General features: G+C 38.6%; 1 protein-coding gene across 3 annotated transcripts in view; it reads left to right on the top strand.

The window, feature by feature from the left end:
• LOC110826550 (limbic system-associated membrane protein) overlaps positions 1-22,171 on the top strand; it is a 580,384-nt gene that overhangs the window by 269,174 nt on the left and 289,039 nt on the right. The window contains exon 1 of one of the 3 annotated variants that reach the window (XM_022057292.2): positions 6,553-7,869. The exons of the other annotated variants lie outside the window; for them this stretch is intronic. Within the exon in view, the coding sequence (XP_021912984.1) occupies positions 7,737-7,869 (133 nt within the window). The 5' untranslated portion in view covers positions 6,553-7,736. Of the gene's footprint in view, positions 1-6,552; positions 7,870-22,171 lie in introns of those variants that run through there. 3 annotated transcript variants of the gene reach the window in all.

Below are 22,171 nucleotides of genomic sequence, written 5' to 3'. Positions count from 1 at the left end.
AACGTTGGTTAACATCGACCAGACTACACAGCGCAACAACCCAGAAGACGGAAATCTTCATCGCCCTGATGACGGAGGCAGTATGACCTCTGAAACGTTGGTTAACATCGACCAGACTACACAGCGCAATAACCCAGAAGACAGAAATCTTCATATTCACCGCTGTGAGAACCTCAAGTCTTACATTTTTAAATTTATAAAACATAATTAAGGGCCCATCAACTGACAGTGTAATATTTTAGAAAACTGAACAATCATGAGCTACGCTTGAGTAGGAATAAGAGTTTTGTTAATATTAATAAGGATCGGGCATAATTTTTATAATCACGTGATACTCTGAATCACACAGCTCCTCCAAATACCATTTCAGTTTTCATTCAGTTCAGACATTTCAACTACCATTTTACATGAAACCAAACGTAATGCCTTGAGATTACGTTGGTCGCCACGGTTAAATGTAAAGCGTAATCCTCCGTGATGACGTCACCACTCATAGGCACTCCGCCTACGCAAAGGGAATTTACCACAGACGATTCTGACGTCACTTGTATGTACCTAAATGTCAATGACCAAATTCGGTGGAATGAGCTAAAATTATCCTATTTATTTATCTTCGTAAGTTTTTATTATTATTATTATAATGCGGCTTAATTATCATATTTTGCAATAAAAATTAATTTTGTCATCATATAATATTGATTATCGAAGAGCGCAATAATCATTGCAGTATTTTATGATATCTCCACAAAGATTCTTCAAAACTCTTCTTTTCGTGATTCCTTGTTTCCATGAGGAATCTTAATTATGTAGGCAATAAAATAGACTGTGAGAGTAATCTTACATATAAAATTGGAACTGAACGTGCAAGTATGTCCGGGTGTTGTGTGTTAGATGATAGCTCGTGAAGGGTTAAATCGATTTGATTTTTTCTATGAGACCAGAAAGATATTTGAGGACGATGAAAACGATATAGAAATTTTCTTATTTTGAGTTTCGAGGGGGATACCCAAGCCTTTGTTCCCCCAGGAAGATTACAGGAATCAGCACAGTAAGCCACAAGACAGCCATCTCCATACTCGTCGCAGTGCGAACCTCAAGTCTCACATACGGAATTGTTCTTTAAGATTCATCACTGTACTCTGTTATCTTCTTGCTAACACCTCAAGTTGTTCCTTCGAGGTGAGGAGACAGCAACAAACAACCATGAAATGTTACGAGGTGCGATCGGAAAGTTTCCAGACTGCGCCTATAAAAACCCGTACACTTATCTCAGGTATTAAATTCATCCATCACCCTCGAAGTAGTTCCCCTGGGAGTGAACACAACGATCCCAGCGCCGCTGCCAAGCCTGGAAGCATCCCTGGAAATCTTTCTTTGTCAGCCTGTCAAGCACCATCTGCGATTCTGCCTGAATCTCTTCTATCGTCTCAAATCTCCTTCCCTTTAGCTGAATTTTCATCTTTGGGAAGAGGAAGAAGTCACACGGAGCTTAGAAAGGAAGTTGGGGTCGGTTCTTGCAAGATCTTTGAGCTCCTGACAAACGAGAAGTCTGGTCCTCAGACAGGATGCGTCGCATGTGGAGTTCTTCCTTTAGAATCAGCTGACAGGTCCCATAGCCTATCCCAACAATGTCGCACAAGTCGTTGATGGTACGACGTCGATCTTCGTTACATTTTCGGGCGTTGTGCTCGAAGATGGTCGTCCAGAACGCTCGTCATCATCGACAGAGGTTCGGCCATTTTTAAAACGTGAATGCCACACAAAAGTTTGTGCACGACCCATTGCGGACTCCCCAAATGCTTGCTTTAGCATTTCATAGGTTTCCGTAGCCGTTTTGGCGAGTCTTTGGCAAAATTTGATGCACACGCCATTCCGAAATCGCAGGAGGGTCGGTGTAATGCACTACCAAAACGCCCGTAACTAAGAAACAAATGCTAATTCGATGATGCCGGCTGGCACACTGATTCACTATGAATGTAGGCCGCACCCCCTAGCGGCAGAAGCTCGTACTACATCCGGTTCGCCCTCTATTGACACAGTCTGGAAACGTTCCGATCGCACCTCGTATCACAACTGCCATTTCCCTGTTCACTTAAGTGATCACAAATTACCCAGAAAGCCATGCAGGGACGCAGCAACATTGACATTTGATGTGACGTCAATATAAATCAAAAACTGTTTCGAGAATAGACAGATGTCTCAAACAAACTCTGTAATATGCTTTTTGATGTATGTGTCACGACCCGAGCTGTCAACGTACCCTGAACTATGTCACAACCAAGTTTAATGTGACGCGTTGCGTGGGTGTATCGATTCGGGCAATCCGTTCACATTAGCGTCTTCCAAATTAGCTTTCATTTTTTAGATGCTTTCCAAAAAATTAAAATCAAATAATCGATCTACTTGTTAACTTTATCAAGTCCGTTCGTCTCTCATCAAATAACGCCCTCTCCACTGACTGACCAATTTAGACGAGACCATGTATCGTTGTCCTGTATTGATCTTGTGCAGAATTTCGTTTTTGGACATGGCTGATTGTCATAACGGGACAATCAGCTTCATAATTTTTTCTCTCATAAAATGAAGTCTTGGGATTTAAAATGGCAACACAAACTATTTTAAGTGTTGTATAAAGTGTGGTTTCTCGTTAAAACTAAATGAAATATACAGGGTAATGTTTCGTGCTTGCTAGAAAATTTTATTATCTGTATTATAAGTGTATTTTCATTGGTTAAAGTTGCAAGTTGAAGACACTAACCTAAAATACTATTAAAACCTTCTTTGACTGAGACTAATTTATCTCTGATTATCGGAAATATTGTTAGGATGATAAAATTAAGTAAGATTAGATCATGGGTTATTCAGCGTGGATACTTTAGAGTAGAAATATGTACAACGTTTCATCGGAAACCCTGAAGTAAGACACACAATGGTTGGCCTAGACATAGATGGAAGGATATTATTAAATTTTAAGAAAATTTGGGCGAATCATTCTCTACTGGATTCAGTTGTCTCATGATGAATAATTTATCGTGTTATTTTGAATACATTATTAATGAGGAATTTTGGGTTCCATAATTTTCGACCAGCTCAGCGAATATCAGCTTCTCAAGAACTTTTCGTCTCTGATTTACCTAGCAGACTTGTTTTACGTTTCTTGTACGGTTTACAAGTTGTAATGGCATCTGACAGGTTCCTCTAGGATTCTCCTGTCAGAGGTTTGAAGTCTCTCCTTCCAGTTTTCGGTAACCTGCCACGTGAGGTACACAGCGCTGTCTGTCTTTCGCTGTGCCATGTACTGAACTTTCGACTTGTAAAATTTATTTACAAAGTCTGAACTTGCCTTAATTCCAAATTCAGTATGCGATACGGCAGCATCAGAAATGGCTGTACCACGTCATTAGCATAATCAGCGTTCTTCCCTGCGTTGCCAAATTTATTCTTATCCTTTATTTTCGTAACGACCCATAAATTATGAATGCCGCGTCGTCACTAAGTAGCCTCTGTGCACAATAGTAAAAGTAAAATAAAACTTAAAAAACGAATTTTAATAAGGAAATATCTGAGCTGGTTTTAACCTAAGACAGTTACCACCACTTGTTCCGTCATCTTACAGCGGCGTGAACAGTTGAACTATTATTATTATTGGCATTGACCTTAAATGTTTATTCATTTTATTACTCATAATTTTTCATCTCCAGACAGCCTTATTGTTTTATATAATGCTTTAATTAGGTCAAAGCTTGAGTATGTCTCGGTCGTGCGGAATAATCTTACACAGACAGATTCTAATAAATTAGAAAATATTCAAAGGAAATTTATCAGTTTGTGTAATTACCGATTATTTCAGTTTAATATTCCACGGAAATATGAATTAATGTTATCTACTTTAAATCTTAGAACACTTAATTCCAGACGACGACATCTCGATGCGTTATTTCTTATTAATGTATTAATGTAGGTCGAAGGAAAACGAAAGCCAGTACGGACATAGGAAATCAGAAAGCGAGCTGCAAAGTACCTCAGCTGGCAAACAATGTTCCACTCCCTCAGATCTCATTTGCCATTAATTCTAAAGGATCTCAAGCGCACAGGTTCGCCCCGGATACTACATTCCTGTCTGTACCGCCACTCTGGTGGAGAATCGTGGGTCGATCCCTGCAAGGGTAGCCTGCCACTTTCTTCCGCAGTCAGGTCTATACTTATTGTTCCTTATGGTATCAGAAATTCGTCTCGTAGTCTTCAACTTATTTTATAAAAATTTCGGAGTATTTCATGATTTATAACAGACAATTTTCGTCCTGAGAAAGGGATTAGTTTACTCTCTAAAGCTTTGACTCCACCATTAGACGTCAGTAATTGAATGAGTACAACCCCTTGAAGTAAAAGCCCCTGATGAGTGGATGCTGGTTTAGGCTGTACTCTGACACAGGTATGCACTCAGGGGAGGCATTTTCTGAAACAAAAGGTTCGAGGGCCACACGACAGACTTTCTCATCCGGATCGGATTATGCCGAAGCGGGGGGGTTGATGCCTGAAATAACATTACACTATCTCCATAACAACGGACTCCGTTATCCACGACACTTGTCCTTGCAATATTTACAGTCGCATGGACACGGCTATTATCCTGGTATAACAAGCAGTTTGTTTCTATTCCAGACACCCACAGTAAATTGATTTAATTCGTATTGTATTTAAACAAATTTCTGCTATCATAGACATTTTTGCTAGGTTCTGTAAGTGAAAAATGTTGTTGAATGAAATAACATTAATTTTAGTGATTATGTGCGTCATTTAACAGATTAAATTCCCCTATTACGTACTGTTCAGGTATTCAAGGCTGTGAAAATTTCGGTGACAATGACGCTATCTAGGTATTACGCATCGAATCAAGAAATATATAATTGATTCTATTAAATTGAATTCCTCTGCCGTCAAGAAGGATAGAAATGGTAACCTCGAAGTTTGCCTTCAGTGGTAATTATCACCTGCTCCGTTTTTACGTCAATAGGTAATCAGCGCTGTGTTAACAACGCAATGTTGTTCACCGACGAACTGTACAGAATTCTAACACGCCTGGTGTTAATGACACCAATGTGGACGGAATTCGTACGAGAGGATCAATAATCATCCACAGTGGAAATAACACTCACTTTCTCGTTGCCAGGCAAGGAAACAGGTAGATTCTGGTCAATAAAGCTCTTTGCTGCGTTACATCAAAGTGCGCACGACAGAATAAACCTTTTGTCATATTGCCGTTGTTCAACTCATTAAGAAATTTCTAATGTTCACGGAACCCTGACGTTCATTGCCTTGCTCACCGTAAAGCTAATCCATTGGGCCTTATTCTGATTAAACTGAATCCGGTTCGCACCATCACGCAATTTTCTAAAACCCATTTTAATATTATCCTCTCATTTACAATCTACGTCTTTCAAATGGCCTTGTATCTAAAAGCCATTTACCGTCGTCCCTTTGCGTGCTATATGCCTCAACCGTGTTTGTTGATTTTATAAATATAATAATATTGCTTTACAAGTCCAAACTATGAAGTTTATTCCATACCGGAACACAGATAATATCCTCATACATTTCTTCCACCGTGCGCTTGGAGGTAATGAAGCTGCTTTGTTTGAAAGTTCCTACTTTGACCACCAGACTGCATGACTCATTGTCCACCTCACGACTTTCCTCTTCCGTAATTATTTTATCACGGCACGTAAGATATTCAGAAGTACGATCTTGAGGTCGTGTAAATTAGCACAACCTCCATATGAAATTTAATCCAAATCCGTCCAGGATTAACGACTTAAATCGATTGGAAAGCTGGACGGACATGTTGGATCATCTCACGAAGCGTTACCTCTACGAAACTTCATGCAAAGAAAGCTTAAAATATGGGTAGTTTTCCGACCACCTGAGCGAATGTCAGCTTCTCGAGGACGTGGCCCCATGGTATCTTGTAGTTATCTGAGGTTCGTAGTAATGGCTTTATGACTGCCGCAGAGGAATGGCATGTCCCCTCCTTACACGGAAACCGTGTTCAAGAGAGGCACATCCACATGTTTTATTTCTATAAGATTCGTTTCAGTATTATTTTACCATCTACTACTAGGTCTTCCATGTGATGTCTTCCCTAATTGCTTCCCCATGCGAGCTTGTTCTCCCGTTCATTTAATTTGCCTTGATTTGATTATTGTAATTTTTGTTGAAGGGCCAAAGTTATGCAGCTCCTTAAACATGTAATATTCAAGACTACGAATGAATGATTTCGAGATAAATAATCAGAGCACAGTTTTTAGTTGCTTTCAGAATTATTTTGTTTGCGTTGCTGTGTTCCTGTATGTGGAGCGTGCATTGGTGATAAAATACGAAAGAATTTACGTTATCACAGCAAAAAGAAACAGCTATTACAAACACACTTTTATAAACATGATTCCTCGAAGATGTGACGTTGGTCATGGCCAATGAGAGTTAGTTTTGGAGTGGAAAGAGATGGTGAGTTGCGGTAACAGCGCTCCTAGCGGCAAGGCTTGGAAACTTAGTGCGGTATTCAGTCGGTAGACGGCAGCGCGGAAAGCGGACGTCTTGACGTCAGGTTCCTCGCGCCTTGCACTTTGATCTCTGCCTAGTGAATCCCCCTCCGCGTTTGACTCTCTCGCGGGAACGTGGACCACAGGCGAATACGCCCCGAACAAGCAATTTGGACTTCGAACAGTGATCATGTGATTTTATATCGACTCCCTGGACACTGACGTATAAAGTAATTTTCTTTTCGTATTTACCAATGTTTAGAGACGTGGAAAATATTTATTGAAGTTTCAGTGACTTTGTAACATAAAAATATGTTTTTACATTTACAGAAACCATGAATTTTTATGTTAAAATATGTTTATTTTAAAACTTAATATTATTAAAATGTGGTTCGGATGGAACGATGTATATATCGTGCTGGTTTGTCAGTCGTAAGCGGTTAATATATCTACCATTTTTTTTAAAAATGGTATACAGAACATTGTAACTGATTTGAAACATTGCGTGTTTAACGAGTTATAACTTTGCTGTGAGCTGCAGTTATGAAAGTTAGCAGTGATTAGTGCACAAGAGTTTTTGAATTTGTGCTTCGTTTTAAGTTAAAACTTAACGTACGATAAACTTCAAGATTAATAACATAAACGTTACGTACATTGTAAATAATAACATAAGACGCCATCATGTTTAAATAGATATTATTATAACTCATTTTTAATTACGTAGTTTTCGTAACTAATTAATATCTAGTATTCTTTTTACGTGAGTTTAAATTCAGATTTAAAGTAAAGGCTGTCATATCCTAATGACTTCTTTAACCTCAGTAAAATGGAAGTGAATGTCCCAGTGTCTCTCTGGTTGTAAAACAGACAAGACCGGTCAAACTAGGTACGAGTGACCAGTCAAGTGTCTCTTTGGACGTATTCTTACGGTAATATTAAAACAATATAAGCAGCGTTACATAAGGAATTTTATAAAGCCGGTGTATTGATTTTGTGTAGTTTATGTGGATATTGGCTTAGCTTTTCTGAGAAACTGGTGCTTCCGTTAACGTTAAAGTTATTTTTTCACTATTATCTGTGGCTTAATTTCTGGGATTCGTTATTCGTTGTTTGGAATTTACGTATATTTGATGGCAATGTTTCGGTAATGTATTAGAACACAGAAAGTTTTAGTGTGTGTTATGTTTGCTTCGATATACGATGAATTGCGTGATTGTCAATTGCCATGATAAAGGTGTTGGTGAAGACGAAACCATGAACCGAATCACCAGTTCCAGCTTCTTCATTCTCGTCGTCACCAGCTTCGTCATGTTGGAGACTTCAGTTAGTACTGGTAAGTCCCTTTTAAGTCCTGCTGTTTGCTTAAATCTTGACAAAGAACATTTCCATACAGGTGGATCATGATATTTTGGTTTTAGCGATCTGCCTAACTTAACGAGGTAGATAGATTACTTCTTGGAAAGCTGAGAGTCGCCCTGCTGGTCAAAAATTGCATCGAATTGCATTGTATTGTATTTATGACACCTTAAAGTTCAATACCGTGTTTACAAACGCCAGCCAGCAATCTTTATCCTAAACCATATGAATCTGGTGTACACATTCGAAGCTTATTTATCAAGTAGTCATTTTAATATTATCCGTCCTCACACCCTTTCGTCTTCTGAGTTATCTTTTGCCTTGAAGTCAAATTACTTTATGTAAATTTCAGTCTATTCCGTCACAATGTAATTATCCTTAAAAGTTTTATTTATTCAAGTCATTAATATTTATTTAACGACAATTCTTCAGTAGCTGATACTATATAGCATCGAGTGAGAGGATATTAAATAATTAATTCGAAAGGATTTGAAAGGAAAGTTTTGTGTTACGAAAATTAGCGGAGAAGCAAGCACGATTACGGGGTATGATTAAGATACACTTTATTTCTTGGGAAGAAAGAGTATTATGTTATTGTAATGTACCCAGGCTTTGCCCGTTTGTCCTCCTAATAATTACGAATGAAAACGTTTGCGTGGTAAGGAACAGGAGCTTGAGACTGTGAAATTGTTCTGTGATTAATATATAATGAAATTATAATTTGGAGAAATACGTAACTTCGTGATATTCACGGCAAGGGGGCGGTTGTTATGTTTATTTCCGGGGACATGCAGCTTTGAAAACATCCAATAAATGTGAGATTTGAGGTTCTCAGTACGACAAATATGCGACGCCCTGATGATGGAAATAGTGAGGTCCCCCGAAACATCGGTCAATATCTACCTGACTAAACCGTGAAAGTTGTCTGAAGACAGCCATTTTAATTTAGAAAATTTGTTAACAGAGAAAGATAGTTAACGACAATCCGAACGTCTAGAGTTAAAATAAAATCCTGATTACAAATACAAACGTCAAAGAATTGCGCCTGTACGTAGTTTATTCAAAATAACATAAACAGTAATGAAATATCCGAACAAAATTTAGATTTCGGATGTTTTCTTACTGAAGAGTCAGGACAAATGGTCAAATTTTGTCGAAGCCAATTATATACTAATTGTATAATGCTAGACTTGTTAATGTATACGTCAGAATGACTATAATTTATTCGCACAAACGAATTGTCTTTATTATACGCTGGTCATTATTAAACATTACAACTCTCAGATTATGGGCAGGATTTCCTTTTTTATGGGAACTGTAAGTGCTTACCTGATCGAAACAGTTTTAAAATTTTATAATTTTACATAGTTATGGCAGAATACGTATCAATCAACAATCAGTGTTTGCCATCTGAAGCACTTAGTTTATCTAAGTAGTATTTCAAATATTCAAGTCGTACCTCAAAGGGTAACAACTCAACTCCATGACGATAAACAACCGGTAAACGTTGTTAGTGAAATAATGTTTTCTTTTTATTCTGAGAATATTACGAAACTCGTGTATACACTCTCGGGTAAAGAGGAGTTATTGATTTTTAATGCGGATGGTGTATGTACTTACTGCTGGGATTTATACGGGCAATTTTGTCTTTTATGATTCTTACATTTTGTACGTAATACAACGATGAAATTATTTACCTTTTAACTTATGTTAACAGACGTCGTTTGTTTCCAGTGCTAAGAGACCCAATGTCATTGGACGGATGAAATTAAAATTCAGTGCGATGTGCGCAGGTCATACCGGTTCGATTTTCAGGTTAGATCATTACATATGGAATGCCATTTTACCGAGTTCCCTGAAATAACCACTCGTATGTTTGGTTACCCAGTAGATTTGGAGAAATCTGTTTGTTTGTTTGTTTGTTCTGTCATTCGAGTAGCCACACTGCTCTGTGTAAGTTCCATGCACCTGGATTTATTTCGAAATCCAACTTTACAAACTCGATACAGTCATACGACGTCTTATTGTGCATATACCACCATCTGGAAGTTTCTTTCAATCGAATTCAATTTATGTACCACTTTAAATATGATGTCACATCTGTTACTAATAAAATATTTCCATGCGTACGTTTCGTTTAATTTAAGGATTTTTATTCTGGTCTTTGCGTCCAGACCTAAAAATGGGGCCCACCCATCCTCCTGTCCAATGGGTACCGGGGTCCTTTCCCGAGGTTAAAGCGCGGCCGGGACGTGACGCTGACCACTCACCCCATCTAGTGCTGAGGTTAAGAATTAATAGGATCAACATAACCTCTCCCCCCAAGCCCCTACATGGCGTGTAGAAAGACAGATTTACTTTAATAGTATTGAGTAACGTTTGTGTGATCAATAATTTATGCATTACGTCGTGTGGTGCATTATTTATGTCAAATACGTATTCTGACAAATTTGCCGATATATTGATGATAATTTATGTGAAGTGCGGTATTGAAAGCGTTGTCGAAGCCGATGCTATGAACATACCATCTATTATTGCCCGCTTTTCGCGGTATTTTATATTTGTGGACATCAGGCGGTCGCCATGCTTAAAATAACCGTAATTCTTCTTATTTTAAGGACATCAAAGTTTTGTTTTCTTGTTCTGTGGAAAGCGCGCGGTGTTAGGGATCTTAAATAATTTTATTCTGGTTTAATCTTTAATTTGTTACGTATGTAGTTTAGACATGATGTGAATTGAAGCACAGGCCTATGTATAAACGAGGTTGTAATGTTCATTCTTTGGCTATTTAAAGACACTTTTTCAACTGCAGATTTCTTTTAGAGTCAGGTGATAGCATGACTGTTAATAATTCTTTATAATAGACGTAAAGGCAAATGTGTGTTACGTGTTTGACATAGTGTCCTATACTTTTCGCGTAGAGACCGATGAATACCGCGAAGGAAAGTCGGGAAATCTTAATGTAACCGGATCGGGAGTCATGGAATAAATAACTTTCCGTAAACCAAGCAGGTTTCATATAACGTGCCCATTAGTTTTGGTGTTTAAGATTCATGATATCAGATACCTTTCATCGGTAGCCATGTCTGGTTGTCTGTCTGATACTTAACGCCAGAGTCCTAATAAAAGTTGTGAAATGATGAGGAACTTGAAACGTGTTGGTCTACTTTTGGATAATGTACTCAAATTTAGAATTTAGAACAACTGTGGTGTGTCTCTGATCAAACAGTTTTCAGAAATTTTTTCTTCGATTAACTTCGAATAAAACGTTCGGTAGCCATTATATATAACATTCTCACAGGTTACTGGAAAATGTAACGTATCTGTTCTACGTCACAGGCTAACCGTGTACCCGGGAGGTACACGGTTAGAATCTGGGTCTAGTTACCAGTTGTTCTCAAAAAAGAATTCTCAAAGTTTCCCCACAGTCCTACCCCTTTAAAGCCGAAGCTCGTCTAAGCAACCTTACATGTAAGTCTCATATTCTTGGTTTATGCATTTTTATCGTTTATAAGTTCAGCGAAGATTTTCTGATTTGCAATGAACTTGGCAAGCTTATTTCTTAAGACCAATGATAGATTATTTAAGTGTAAAACACCAAATAATAGACCTGGTTTCGATTCCCGATTCAGGAATTTACAGTAGCTGCACAGATAAGAACGATTTTGGCCCAAAATTCTGGGTTCGATTTCCAGTGAAGATGGTTTCTGTAACTCGGATAATTAGCAGCGCATAAAAAATATTCCATGTATATATATTAGACGATCTTTCGGGCGACCTAAGGCACAGAGTATAATCGACACTGGCCGTCGTCACACCTAACGTCGCAATGCCGAACTAAATTTAAGATAAACTAAGATTAGCTACGGGAGGACATTCGACAGAACACCCACAAACCAACACCGAGAGTTGACACGCCGACTAAGGATTCCACTTAAAACGTACATGACCATAGCGAAGGCACAAGACGCCAAACGTCGCGACGTCACGAAATAGACTCATTATTCATGACGCCAGAGAAACAAGACACGACACTGGGGAAGCGACGCTGAGCGTCGTAACGTATAACAACGAGACGCCGACTCAATATTCGATTCTTTCTAACGTCAACCAAGGGAAGCTAAGAGGAACGTCACTGGAATAACGACGAGAAGAGCCGCAACGTCGGTTTTCTCGACGTCGACATTAGACAAACGAAATTACCGTAAAAGGACGCGATCTGACACGGTGGTGGAATTCCGACACCGAGAGACGACAAGGAGATGAAAATCTCAACAAGAAAACCTTGGCATAGACGAAAATCATGAAGATAAATCAACCTCGAAGCGTCGCGACGACGAAGAATTTCGCCAACTAACTAGACCTAACCCAATGAAGTCTAATCAATCCAAATTTTACCTAACCTAACCCAACACAATTTGTCCAGACCAGACACGAACCGACCCTACCTGACCTTACTCGATAAAACCCACACCAAGCCAACACCACTCAAACCAACTCAAACGAACCCAATCTAACACAAATTAGACCTAACCTAACCTAACCTAACCTAACATAACCCAACCCAACCTAACCTAACCTAACTTTACCCAACTCAACCTATCCGAACCTAAACTATCCTATCCTACACTAACCTAATGTAACTTAACTAAACCTAACCTAACCGAACCTTAAAGTTATTAGTCAAAGTCGTCTATCTCACTCTAGTCGCCATATTGTCAGGAGATGCCAGGTCGCAACGGTAGCCCAGGTTATCACCTTGGCTCAGAGCAGAAAAACTGCAGTCACTGATATTATTTAATAATTCAGTCCTTACCGTAAAGAAAACACAACTATTCAAAGATATGAAGATCAGTTTCTTACTGCTGTTTACACTGAATATTATACGAAACGTAAAATCCAGACTTATAAATTCTGAAACAAGTGGGACACAACTAGGCTGTAAACACTTAAGTTTATAAAGACTCAAATATATCAGAAGAAAAAAGGTAAATGTTCGTTCGAGTACCTGACAAAATTGTATACAACGGGAACATGTATTAATAGAATTGATTAATAGTATAGGTTCTTGTGTGTTGTAATAGAGAATGATTTGTTACTGAGGAATCCCTTGATTTGTCAGATGTTGGTACACTAGGAGAAACTATTAAGCGTTGCCATGAACATTTTTAATAATTTGGAAAGCTGTCTGCCATCTGGGGGTTTTAAAACACCACGTTTAATGACCTGGATCTGTAATGTGCCCCCATTCCGTTGAATCCCAATGGGAAGATCTGATATCTGTCACTGTCAGTTCTAAGAAACTGTAAGTCGTTTTATATTGTCCGTAATAACAATCACGTGTTTGGAAACACAAGATGTTCAGAAATAATTTCACTTGACAAAATATTTACCTGCCGGGATATTGAACCGAAGACTTTTAGGATATAAAACAGGAAACATCTGCACACAAAACATCCCATATTCCTAGCTGTTATTTATTTATGAAGCGTAATTTATTTTTATTGCTCAGTCTGGTGATTTGTGTGTACACACGTCTCAAAAAAGTATTTATGCTTCGTCAGAACAAAAGCCCGTGTATTATTCTTAAAGTTGTCTGTTGTCAGTTTAAAGGCGCGTGTTCTTTGTCACAGGGTTGTTACAGCTTCGTTGTAAAACGTTTTTTGTGTGAACTATATTTATAAAGTAATTCAGATTCACTTGAGAGCTATTAATTCTTAAACCAGAGTTTAAATCCCTTGGAATGATGTTCTAGCCTTATTATCTTATAAGAAAATATAATAGTAGTGTACCATTGTGTCAATGTTTCTTTGTGCCTGCCTCCCTATGGACCAATTGACAAATTTTAATGAAACTTGGTGTGGAGGCCATGTCATTCCAAGCATCATTCATTTCGTATCATCTCTTCCTGTCATCAGTCCTTACCGCGAGCTCGTTAAAACTTTTAGGTGGGTAAAACCACGAAGAGAATTTACAACTTGAAAAGATCTAGACATAGATGCAAAAATTATATTAAAATGTTCTTTGAAGATACGGATCTCATTCATCTGACTGAGAACAGGGTCCATTGGCGTGCTCTTGTAAAAAAATTTAAAAGTGTAAAATACAGGTTTCATTAGAGACAGGAGATTTTCGACCCGCTGAGATACAGTCAGCTTCTTAAGTCCTAATCTGATTCATAAAGTCACATACTACATAGCTTAACCTTTTCCTCCTTCGCTGAAAGCGAATTCTGTGTTGGTACCTTCATATAAGGCTCCTTTCAGATCCTTACCTAAGCATTGTCTCTCTTCATTCGACCCCACATAACGCCTGCAGTTTATAGGCGTCGTTGAGCAATGTAGTGCCTCTCCATGTCATGGTTACTTTGTATCCAAGTTTCCTTCTCGAACGGAAGGTTGGTGGTCCGACGTAGGCCTCTTACTGAATATTTAACGCGACTGCACCACACCGCAAGCGAATCCCTGAGATCATGTGGGATTTGAGGTGGACAGCTCTCAGCCCACAGCGGATGGCTTATACAGAGTCTTGGCATATCCACTCTCCTCCGTCACCTTTTCTGCGTACTACGGGAAAGACCAGTTGATGCGACGCGACTCAACTGCGACTTCTAAGAACAACGTCGTCAGATTTCCCGGTTCTCCCCGTGGTCATCTTCATGGCTGACTTACGAATTTTTGAACCGTGCAGACTGCTAGAAGCTCTTATCACCCTGATGATGGAGGCAGCAAGGGCCTCTGAATTTCTGCAGGAACATATCCGTCTTCTGACTTAAGGTTTGCCTTGGTTGCGAGTTGTTTACGTGTCTGCTAGTAGTGATTGTCCCAGAACAACTCTGTTTTACCTTTGTCTACCTGAGTCTTAACGAAGTTTACTGGGAGAAAAGAAGTTCTTAACAGTTCGGTTACGCTTAGTCAGAATTACTGTTCCCAGTGAAATTTGCTTAAGTGATATTAAAACATTGAACTCCCTGGATATTATAAATCGTCTTGGTCTCTTATTGTTTTTGATAAAAATTCAAGACTACGTATGAAGTCAAGAAAATGAGTTGTTTAAACAGTACGCCGTGGCCTCAAAGATTTGAAGTTAAATCGAAATGTTAAGACGGGGCGAAAGCATAGCTGAGATATAGTAATCAAGAAATGGTTACAAAATTTTTGGTGAGGAAATATGTCCAACAATGTAGAAAATCAAGCAAGAGGGATAACATTAAGATGTATTTTGCACACAGAAGTTTACAGAATGGAGTGGATGGAAATGGCCTGTGAAATTTCGACGTTTGTGGTGGAATCAATTACTTGGCTTCATAAATTCATTATTTGAAAATAACATTTGTTCTTGCTTTTTCAATATAACATCCGTCAAATACGAAGTAAAAATTTCAACTAGCTGTTACAGACAATTTCTTGAAGTAATCTAACAAACAGTATTTGCATATTTGCATATGCCCCTGTAAATTTAAGTGATTTTACTTAAGTCAAACAGGTGACTTAAGGAATAATGAATTAAAATAATTCACGGTCACGTTTTCCCAGGCTGATCATTGTACATTCACGTTCTCTTGTCTGCGGTACTTAATTTGATTCAGTGTCATTAAATATGATAAAATTCTCTGTGTCAGTTCGGAGCTGAAGTCCAAAGTCTCAGAGCCCTTCTGCCCCAATCGTCAGTCAGCGATGTTGTGGGTAAACACTGTTAACAGTTTGTGTTCATAATGGATGCCACTCTCACGAACAACCACTGACTGATGAGGGCTTGTGGGCGGAGTCTAGCAGAAACCCATCTTGGACGTATTTGGCTAGAGTCGGGTGACATTATGTGAAGTGCTGAAGTGATGTTTGCCGGATGTCGGGCTGCAAGAACTCAACTGGAGACATCAAGGAAAGAGATATTTAGGAAGACCGCAAATGAGATGGTTTGAAGTTTGTATAAACTTTTGAGGAAAGATAAGTGACTTAAAAGGGACTTAGGATGATGACCACCCGACTGATAACTCAATGCATCCTCATATATCTGATGAAAATATTCAGTAATCTAGACAGAATGACAGCGACGAAACAGCTCGCCAGTCTTCCTCGTGTGATTTTAATTCGAATATCACTCGGCTGGAGACGGGTTACCTCAGTCAGTATAATGGCTGACCACTGGCTGGACGATCGGAGTTCGATCCCCGACAGGGACAGAGGATATTCTTCCCGCTTCTGTGTCCAGACTGGCTCTGGGGCCTACTCAGCCGCCTGTGAAATGGGTCCCTGGCTGTCCTTTCCCCGGAGACGAACCACGGCTGGGACGTGACTCTAATCACTAACCCCATCTAGTGCCGAGTTTGAGAATGAGTAGGAGCTATGCGTCTCTCCCCCTGATAGTCTAAATGGCGTGTAGCGGTATAGCTTTGCTTTTCCTTTACATTAGTAGGTCTACTAAAGCTAAAGCCTTCGACACACACTACAGGAATTAACACAGAAGCTGTTAGTGTTGACGTTTTACTGACATCTGCGACTCTAAGCATGAATTTATAACTGGAAGTAGCAATGAAAAATATTGTAGACGGTTACCTGGCGATCGGCTCACGACAACTTTAGATTTTATTACTGATATAAAAATCATGAATTATTAACAGATCCATTACTGCAGGCAGTTTCATGTATTAAATGGTACATCCATAACAAAGAATAAGTAAATATAAGTTATTCTTCAGCGCAAAGAACGAAGTGTTGTAGCACTTTAAGAATTTTCAGAATTACGAAATATCAGGTTACGTGTTTATCGCTGTACCATTTTCACATCGTGACGTCACAAGTTTTGATGAAGCTGGTAATATTCGATATCGGAAGAAATACGCCAAACAGGGAATTCTCCAGAGGTTCGTAAACATAAGAGCTGACGTCTATTTTGATGAGATAAATAGGCTTTAGGGCCATGTGTCTAAAATTTAAAAATATCTATGAAGAACTAATATCGATCATTTTGTTTTTATAATTGTAAATGTACTGGGTTGTGACATCATTGTAGCATCGTTTAGGGGAAAGATACTGTCTCCATCTTCAGGGTTACCACGAGTTCGTCAAGTATTTCACTAAAAGCGTGGCAGTCTGGCCTCTGGTGGCAGATGTTCATACTAAGTTATGCCTATATAAATATCAGTTAATTTATTTAACTAATTTTTGGGGGGTAGACTAACTGACGTTACTTTAGCATTAGCGAATCGTTATAACATAAAAATACATAGAAATATCAAATGAAGAAGAAACGTCCATGATTCGAACACAGAACCTTTGGAATCCATTAATTAATTCCGTTAACATTAATCGACTCGTTATATATGAATGCAAATCTTGCGTTTTGAGGACAGCTGACTCATACTGTGATAGCGGGTTCAAATATTGCCTTATTTTATTAGGTACAGTACTGCTGAAAAGAAACACAACAATTCTAATTCAGAAAGATCAATTGATTGCCGCCTGTTAATGAAATAATTACTATTTACGGCACGAAGTCGATAAATACATTCTGTGGACATAATGCACAGCTACCGAAGGTTAAAGTAAGTGGTATATATAATTACCATAGTGCTTAATGAGTTGAGTAAACCGGATAGGAAACGTTGTTTCCCAAACCGTCATGTTACGACATTTTGAATTCAGACTTTTTTATACATATTAATTACAGTTTATAACGTGTAGTGATATCAGCAAGGTATTGGTCGCCCCTGTTTCATCTCTCTTTGTTAGGTCTTTTATTATCCCGATTTCAAACTGCAGAAAGGAAATGTCACTTTGAATTTTCTGTGCACTAACCAGTCGTTTTTCATATTTACTTATGGAACTTTTTGAAAGTAGTTACTTTAATCTTATTTGCGTGCCCCTCGTACCATCTAATACTCGTTCGTAACATTTTGACATCTGAAGAAATTCTACACACTGAAATTCGTACTGTAAAAATCATAGAAATTTAAAGTCATAATGGCATGTGAAAAATACTATGGAGTTTTGCCCACTGGCTACGAACCACGGCCTTCTAGTGTGAGCTGTGACTAAGGATGTATTAATATTTCATTTGACGTAAAACACATCGTGTTTTTTTTTGCACACTTTTCACGAATTCAAGTTTGTATCTCACCATCCCGGTGTGTTACGTTGATTCCTTGCTTTTTAGACACCCAGTTCACTGTGCATTCACTAAAACTCGTTTCGGTTCAATATGTCCGTGACGATGGCCATATCGAACCGAAACGCATTTTAGCGAATGGACAGTGTCTCATGTCCACGAGAAGAAAAATGCTAAATCAGATCCAATCGTAACGTTACGAACTTCAATGCATATTCACTTTCATACATAATATTTTACCATTCTCCAGAATTCATGACGTTAAACAGCCTGGAACATATCGGCTAATGGAAATTTTAACATTCTGTGATTTGAACATTTTTTTCGCCTGGTAAAAGTTTGTTGAGGTTACAGAGGTACTTTCTGCCTCCATCATCAGATCGATCATTCACTCATCGCCCTGATGATGGAAGGAGAACGTAACGCTGAAATGACGATAATCCTCTACGAGACTACACGAAGCTAGAAACCGAAAGATGCCCCATCCTTACTCTCGCCGTCATGAGAACTTCAAATCCTGTTTAATTTTTCAGCTGATCAATAAGTTCCTTGTGTCTTTCTAGTACTAAATGCGCAATGTACTTTATTGGTATGAAAATCGGTTATGTGCGTATGCGTGCACGTAATGCGTGAGTGCGTGGCCATTTCTATGTTGAGTTCATGTACGTGATTTGGTGACGTCTATTATACGTCAGATATAATTAGCAAACCAAAACGTAGTTATTCTTAAAAAAAACATTCAGTTTGTGATCTTGGCTTACTACAGATGTGTATTGCTAAGATATTTAAATTAATAAACGTGAAATTTGAGGGACAGAATATACGCGCTGGAAACATCGATGAAAGTATGATATTAAAATGTATCTTACAAAATATTCTTTGAAGGTAAAAACGTGTATAGGCAGCTGTGGATAGAGTCTATTATTAGGTTTATTTTAATAGAGATATCGAACTTCGGGTACAGTCTAATCAGGAAATGTCTTGGTCTTTGAATTCCGTTGAATTTGTACAGGAAGACTTTGTAACGCGGGGGTTGGTCATTCAGCCGTTCACCAAAGTGACCGCGAGTTATCAATTTCAGTGTTTTATGTTTAGATATAAATGCGCTGGTGTTCAAAGTTGTCTCTTTTCCTTGTTCCCCGTGCCTACATGTTTTATGCTGTTGATGTCTATAAGTAACAGCACGTAATATTACTTTCATTACGTGCCTAGGATAAAAGCACAGCTAAACGAGAATTTTGAAGCGTAACGCGAAATGTGGCTTCATTCGTGGAAAAAAACCGTACTCTGCCATATTTGATATAAGTGAACAATAGAATAAGTAACAAGGTGACTTAAAAAAACATCTTATAGATAGTGAGCAAACTACGAAAATCCTTCATCGGAATTTTTTTTAGGAAAAATCTTACTGATTTTTCCTCAGGCACTCCTTTGTCAATCACCGGGAATTCGGTTTTATTCAGACAGGTACAGTAACCGGCGAAGAGCATTTCTCTCATGCTTTAGTGTGTCGGGTTTTCAACCTGTGGTGAACCACAGGCCTCTTCGCATGTGGCTCGTGTAGCCTGAAACATTATGGCGAGGACTGCGCAGAGAATGAGCTTGCCGCTGTCTGTCCACCGGTCACGCTAAATTACACGAGACTGTACTCGCACGTGTTATTTTACGTGGACGTTAAATTTGGTCTCTCACGTTAGACGAAAAACGAAGGATGTTTGTTTTTACGATAACAGGGCGCTAAGAATAATATTTGGAGGCGTAGTCAATGAAGTGCACGGATATTCGCATTCTATCTTCTTATTTTGGGGGTACCGGGTTCATATATAGATCAGGACACAGGATATTGTTTTTTTTTTCTCAGTTCCTCCTGAGCAAATTCTGGATAATATTCCTGCGTTAAATTAGCCCACGTTTCCTTCTGTACATTGTCCAATTCAATTTATCGCTTATTAATAATCGTATCATTCCAGTCTATAAAGTCTGAGTAATTGGAGATGCCGTTAAGTAATCCAGGATTAATTAATAACCGACTGATATCGTTAGATTGACAGTAGAGTAGCAACGTAAAATATAAATTACCATCCCTGTCTGTTAGTTTCGATAACGCAAACAGAACCACCTGAAGATGACCATTTAAGGTCGAAACAAGTAGTCGGTTCTTAATAAAAATTTAAACCATCATAAAAATTTGTTGTGTAGACAATCAACACGCAAGGAGATGCGTCCCCTTTAAATTCGACTACTAGCATGTCATCTTCATAATCAGTCCGTACCGCGAAGAAAACACAGTACTTTACCATAATAAATATCAAATGGTTAATGCTGTTTAAGGAAATAATCTCTGTTTATACTCAATCATACGTAACATTTAAACACATAATAACGAGTTATTGATTGTTAAAGCAGGCGGTAGATATAGTTACCACTTTAAGAGGGTAATAAAACGAACTTTCAACCAGTGTTTGGGGGATGAAATGTTAAGGGAAACAGAGGAATTTAATAGTCTGTTCCCTTTATTCAGGGTACAAAGCCGTTAACCAGCCGATTGGACGTGAAAACCGTTTGCCTCAGAAATAATCAGGCCCGCACAATTGTATTGATGTTAGGGCGATTTTAATTTAAAACTCAAGGAATTATACGTGGTTAATCTGTTTAAATTTTTCGAAATCAAGGCTGGTGCAAACTGAGAAACACAGAGAACTTCAAAGACTGTTCGCCTACCTCTCGTTTATCCAATGACTGCACTCTTGTGTTTGTAATACGCTGTTACAGCATAACGAAACTTTCGTGCCTTTGTAGTTCAAAATCTAAAGTGAAACAATTTCGAAGAAGGTTTTAACTGCTATGTTTTATTGGAATTGCTTCAGGAACGTTATGAAACTGGTTAAGGAATTATTTGTGTTTTTCTGGCATCTGTTGGTTGCCAAGACAACGCGTTGCTACATTGAATAAAATGCGTGTGTCTGTGTGATGTGAATGTGAGGATAATATTAAAATAGATCTTAGAGGAACATGGCGTAAGTTTGGGGACTGATTGTGTCAAATTGTAGGCCCTTCTGTTGATGCTACTGAAATTTAGGTTTATTTCTTGTCTAGCCGAACGATTTGTCATTTGTTTCATTAATGTGGTAAGTGTCGATGTTGCCTGGACAGATGGGTGTTTATGTACATGAGTAGCTTACGTACGGAATGGTTGAACATTTCGCACTTGTAATCCTGGGGTCTCGGGTTCGATTCCCGGCGGTGCCCGAATTTATAACTTGTGTTGGGCAAGGCCGTGGTCTAGGCAACACGGAGTTTTCCTCCGTGGCATCCCAACAATTACTCCATTCACACACAGAAGAAGGCAATGGCAAACCACTTCTGGATCATCTGCCAAGAACGTATATGAACAGGTCCCAGTCCGAGAAAAGGATGGAAGGATCCTGTTCATATAGACCTGTCGTCAGACAGAACACTAATAATAATAATAACTCTTACGCGTATCTTTATAAGCACACATAAGTGCTGTTTTACTTTAATTATTCAAAACGACAGCCGAAACGTCGATACAACTTTGCAGCTTACGATGGCAAGTGTGTCGTGACTTTTTCACCAGACTGTATTTTCAACGAACTAACTCGGTTGTGGTATGGGAACGTTCATACTAAACCCAGCTGCCCCATGCATTCTCTATATTATGCAAACCGCTAAATGATCACGAAGGTGGAACAATCCTTATGGTAATTAGAAAACGCACGGAAACCTAATCGAAGCACAATTTACAGATGGGAAACTCTCGAGTAAAAACCCAGATCATCTTCGTCTGATAAATATTATAGGTCTGTAGCGTTGATGTTCTGATGCGCTGGAGCTGAGTTACAGAATCGTGGGGCCGAATAACCCAGCACCCTAACGCTGAGCCTGGGCAATGAAAAATACTTCATTAAAGCCTGCATTATCTGTTTTCATCCGCTACACTTCCAGTTAACGTCTGAATGAATAGTAAATCACGTGTCCAATTAAGCCGTTCTGCTATAATTAAGCTAAACACAAATTAAGCTGTAAAACATGACGTAATAATCGGTACTGGTTTTGTAAAATACTCTGTCGCTTCGTTAAACGAAGGCTTGTTCTTAATTTGTAAATAATCTCAAAATTATGTGAGTTCTGTGTAGTTTATAATTACTGTT

The sequence above is a fragment of the Zootermopsis nevadensis genome, unplaced genomic scaffold, assembly GCF_977971745.1.
Source record: "Zootermopsis nevadensis isolate Lab colony 2312 unplaced genomic scaffold, Znev_1.0 Znev_ptg000016l, whole genome shotgun sequence".
NCBI classification, from domain to species: Eukaryota; Metazoa; Arthropoda; class Insecta; order Blattodea; family Termopsidae; genus Zootermopsis; species Zootermopsis nevadensis.
Note: the sequence above shows the minus strand (reverse complement) of the source record. Positions and strands in the feature narration are given on the sequence as shown.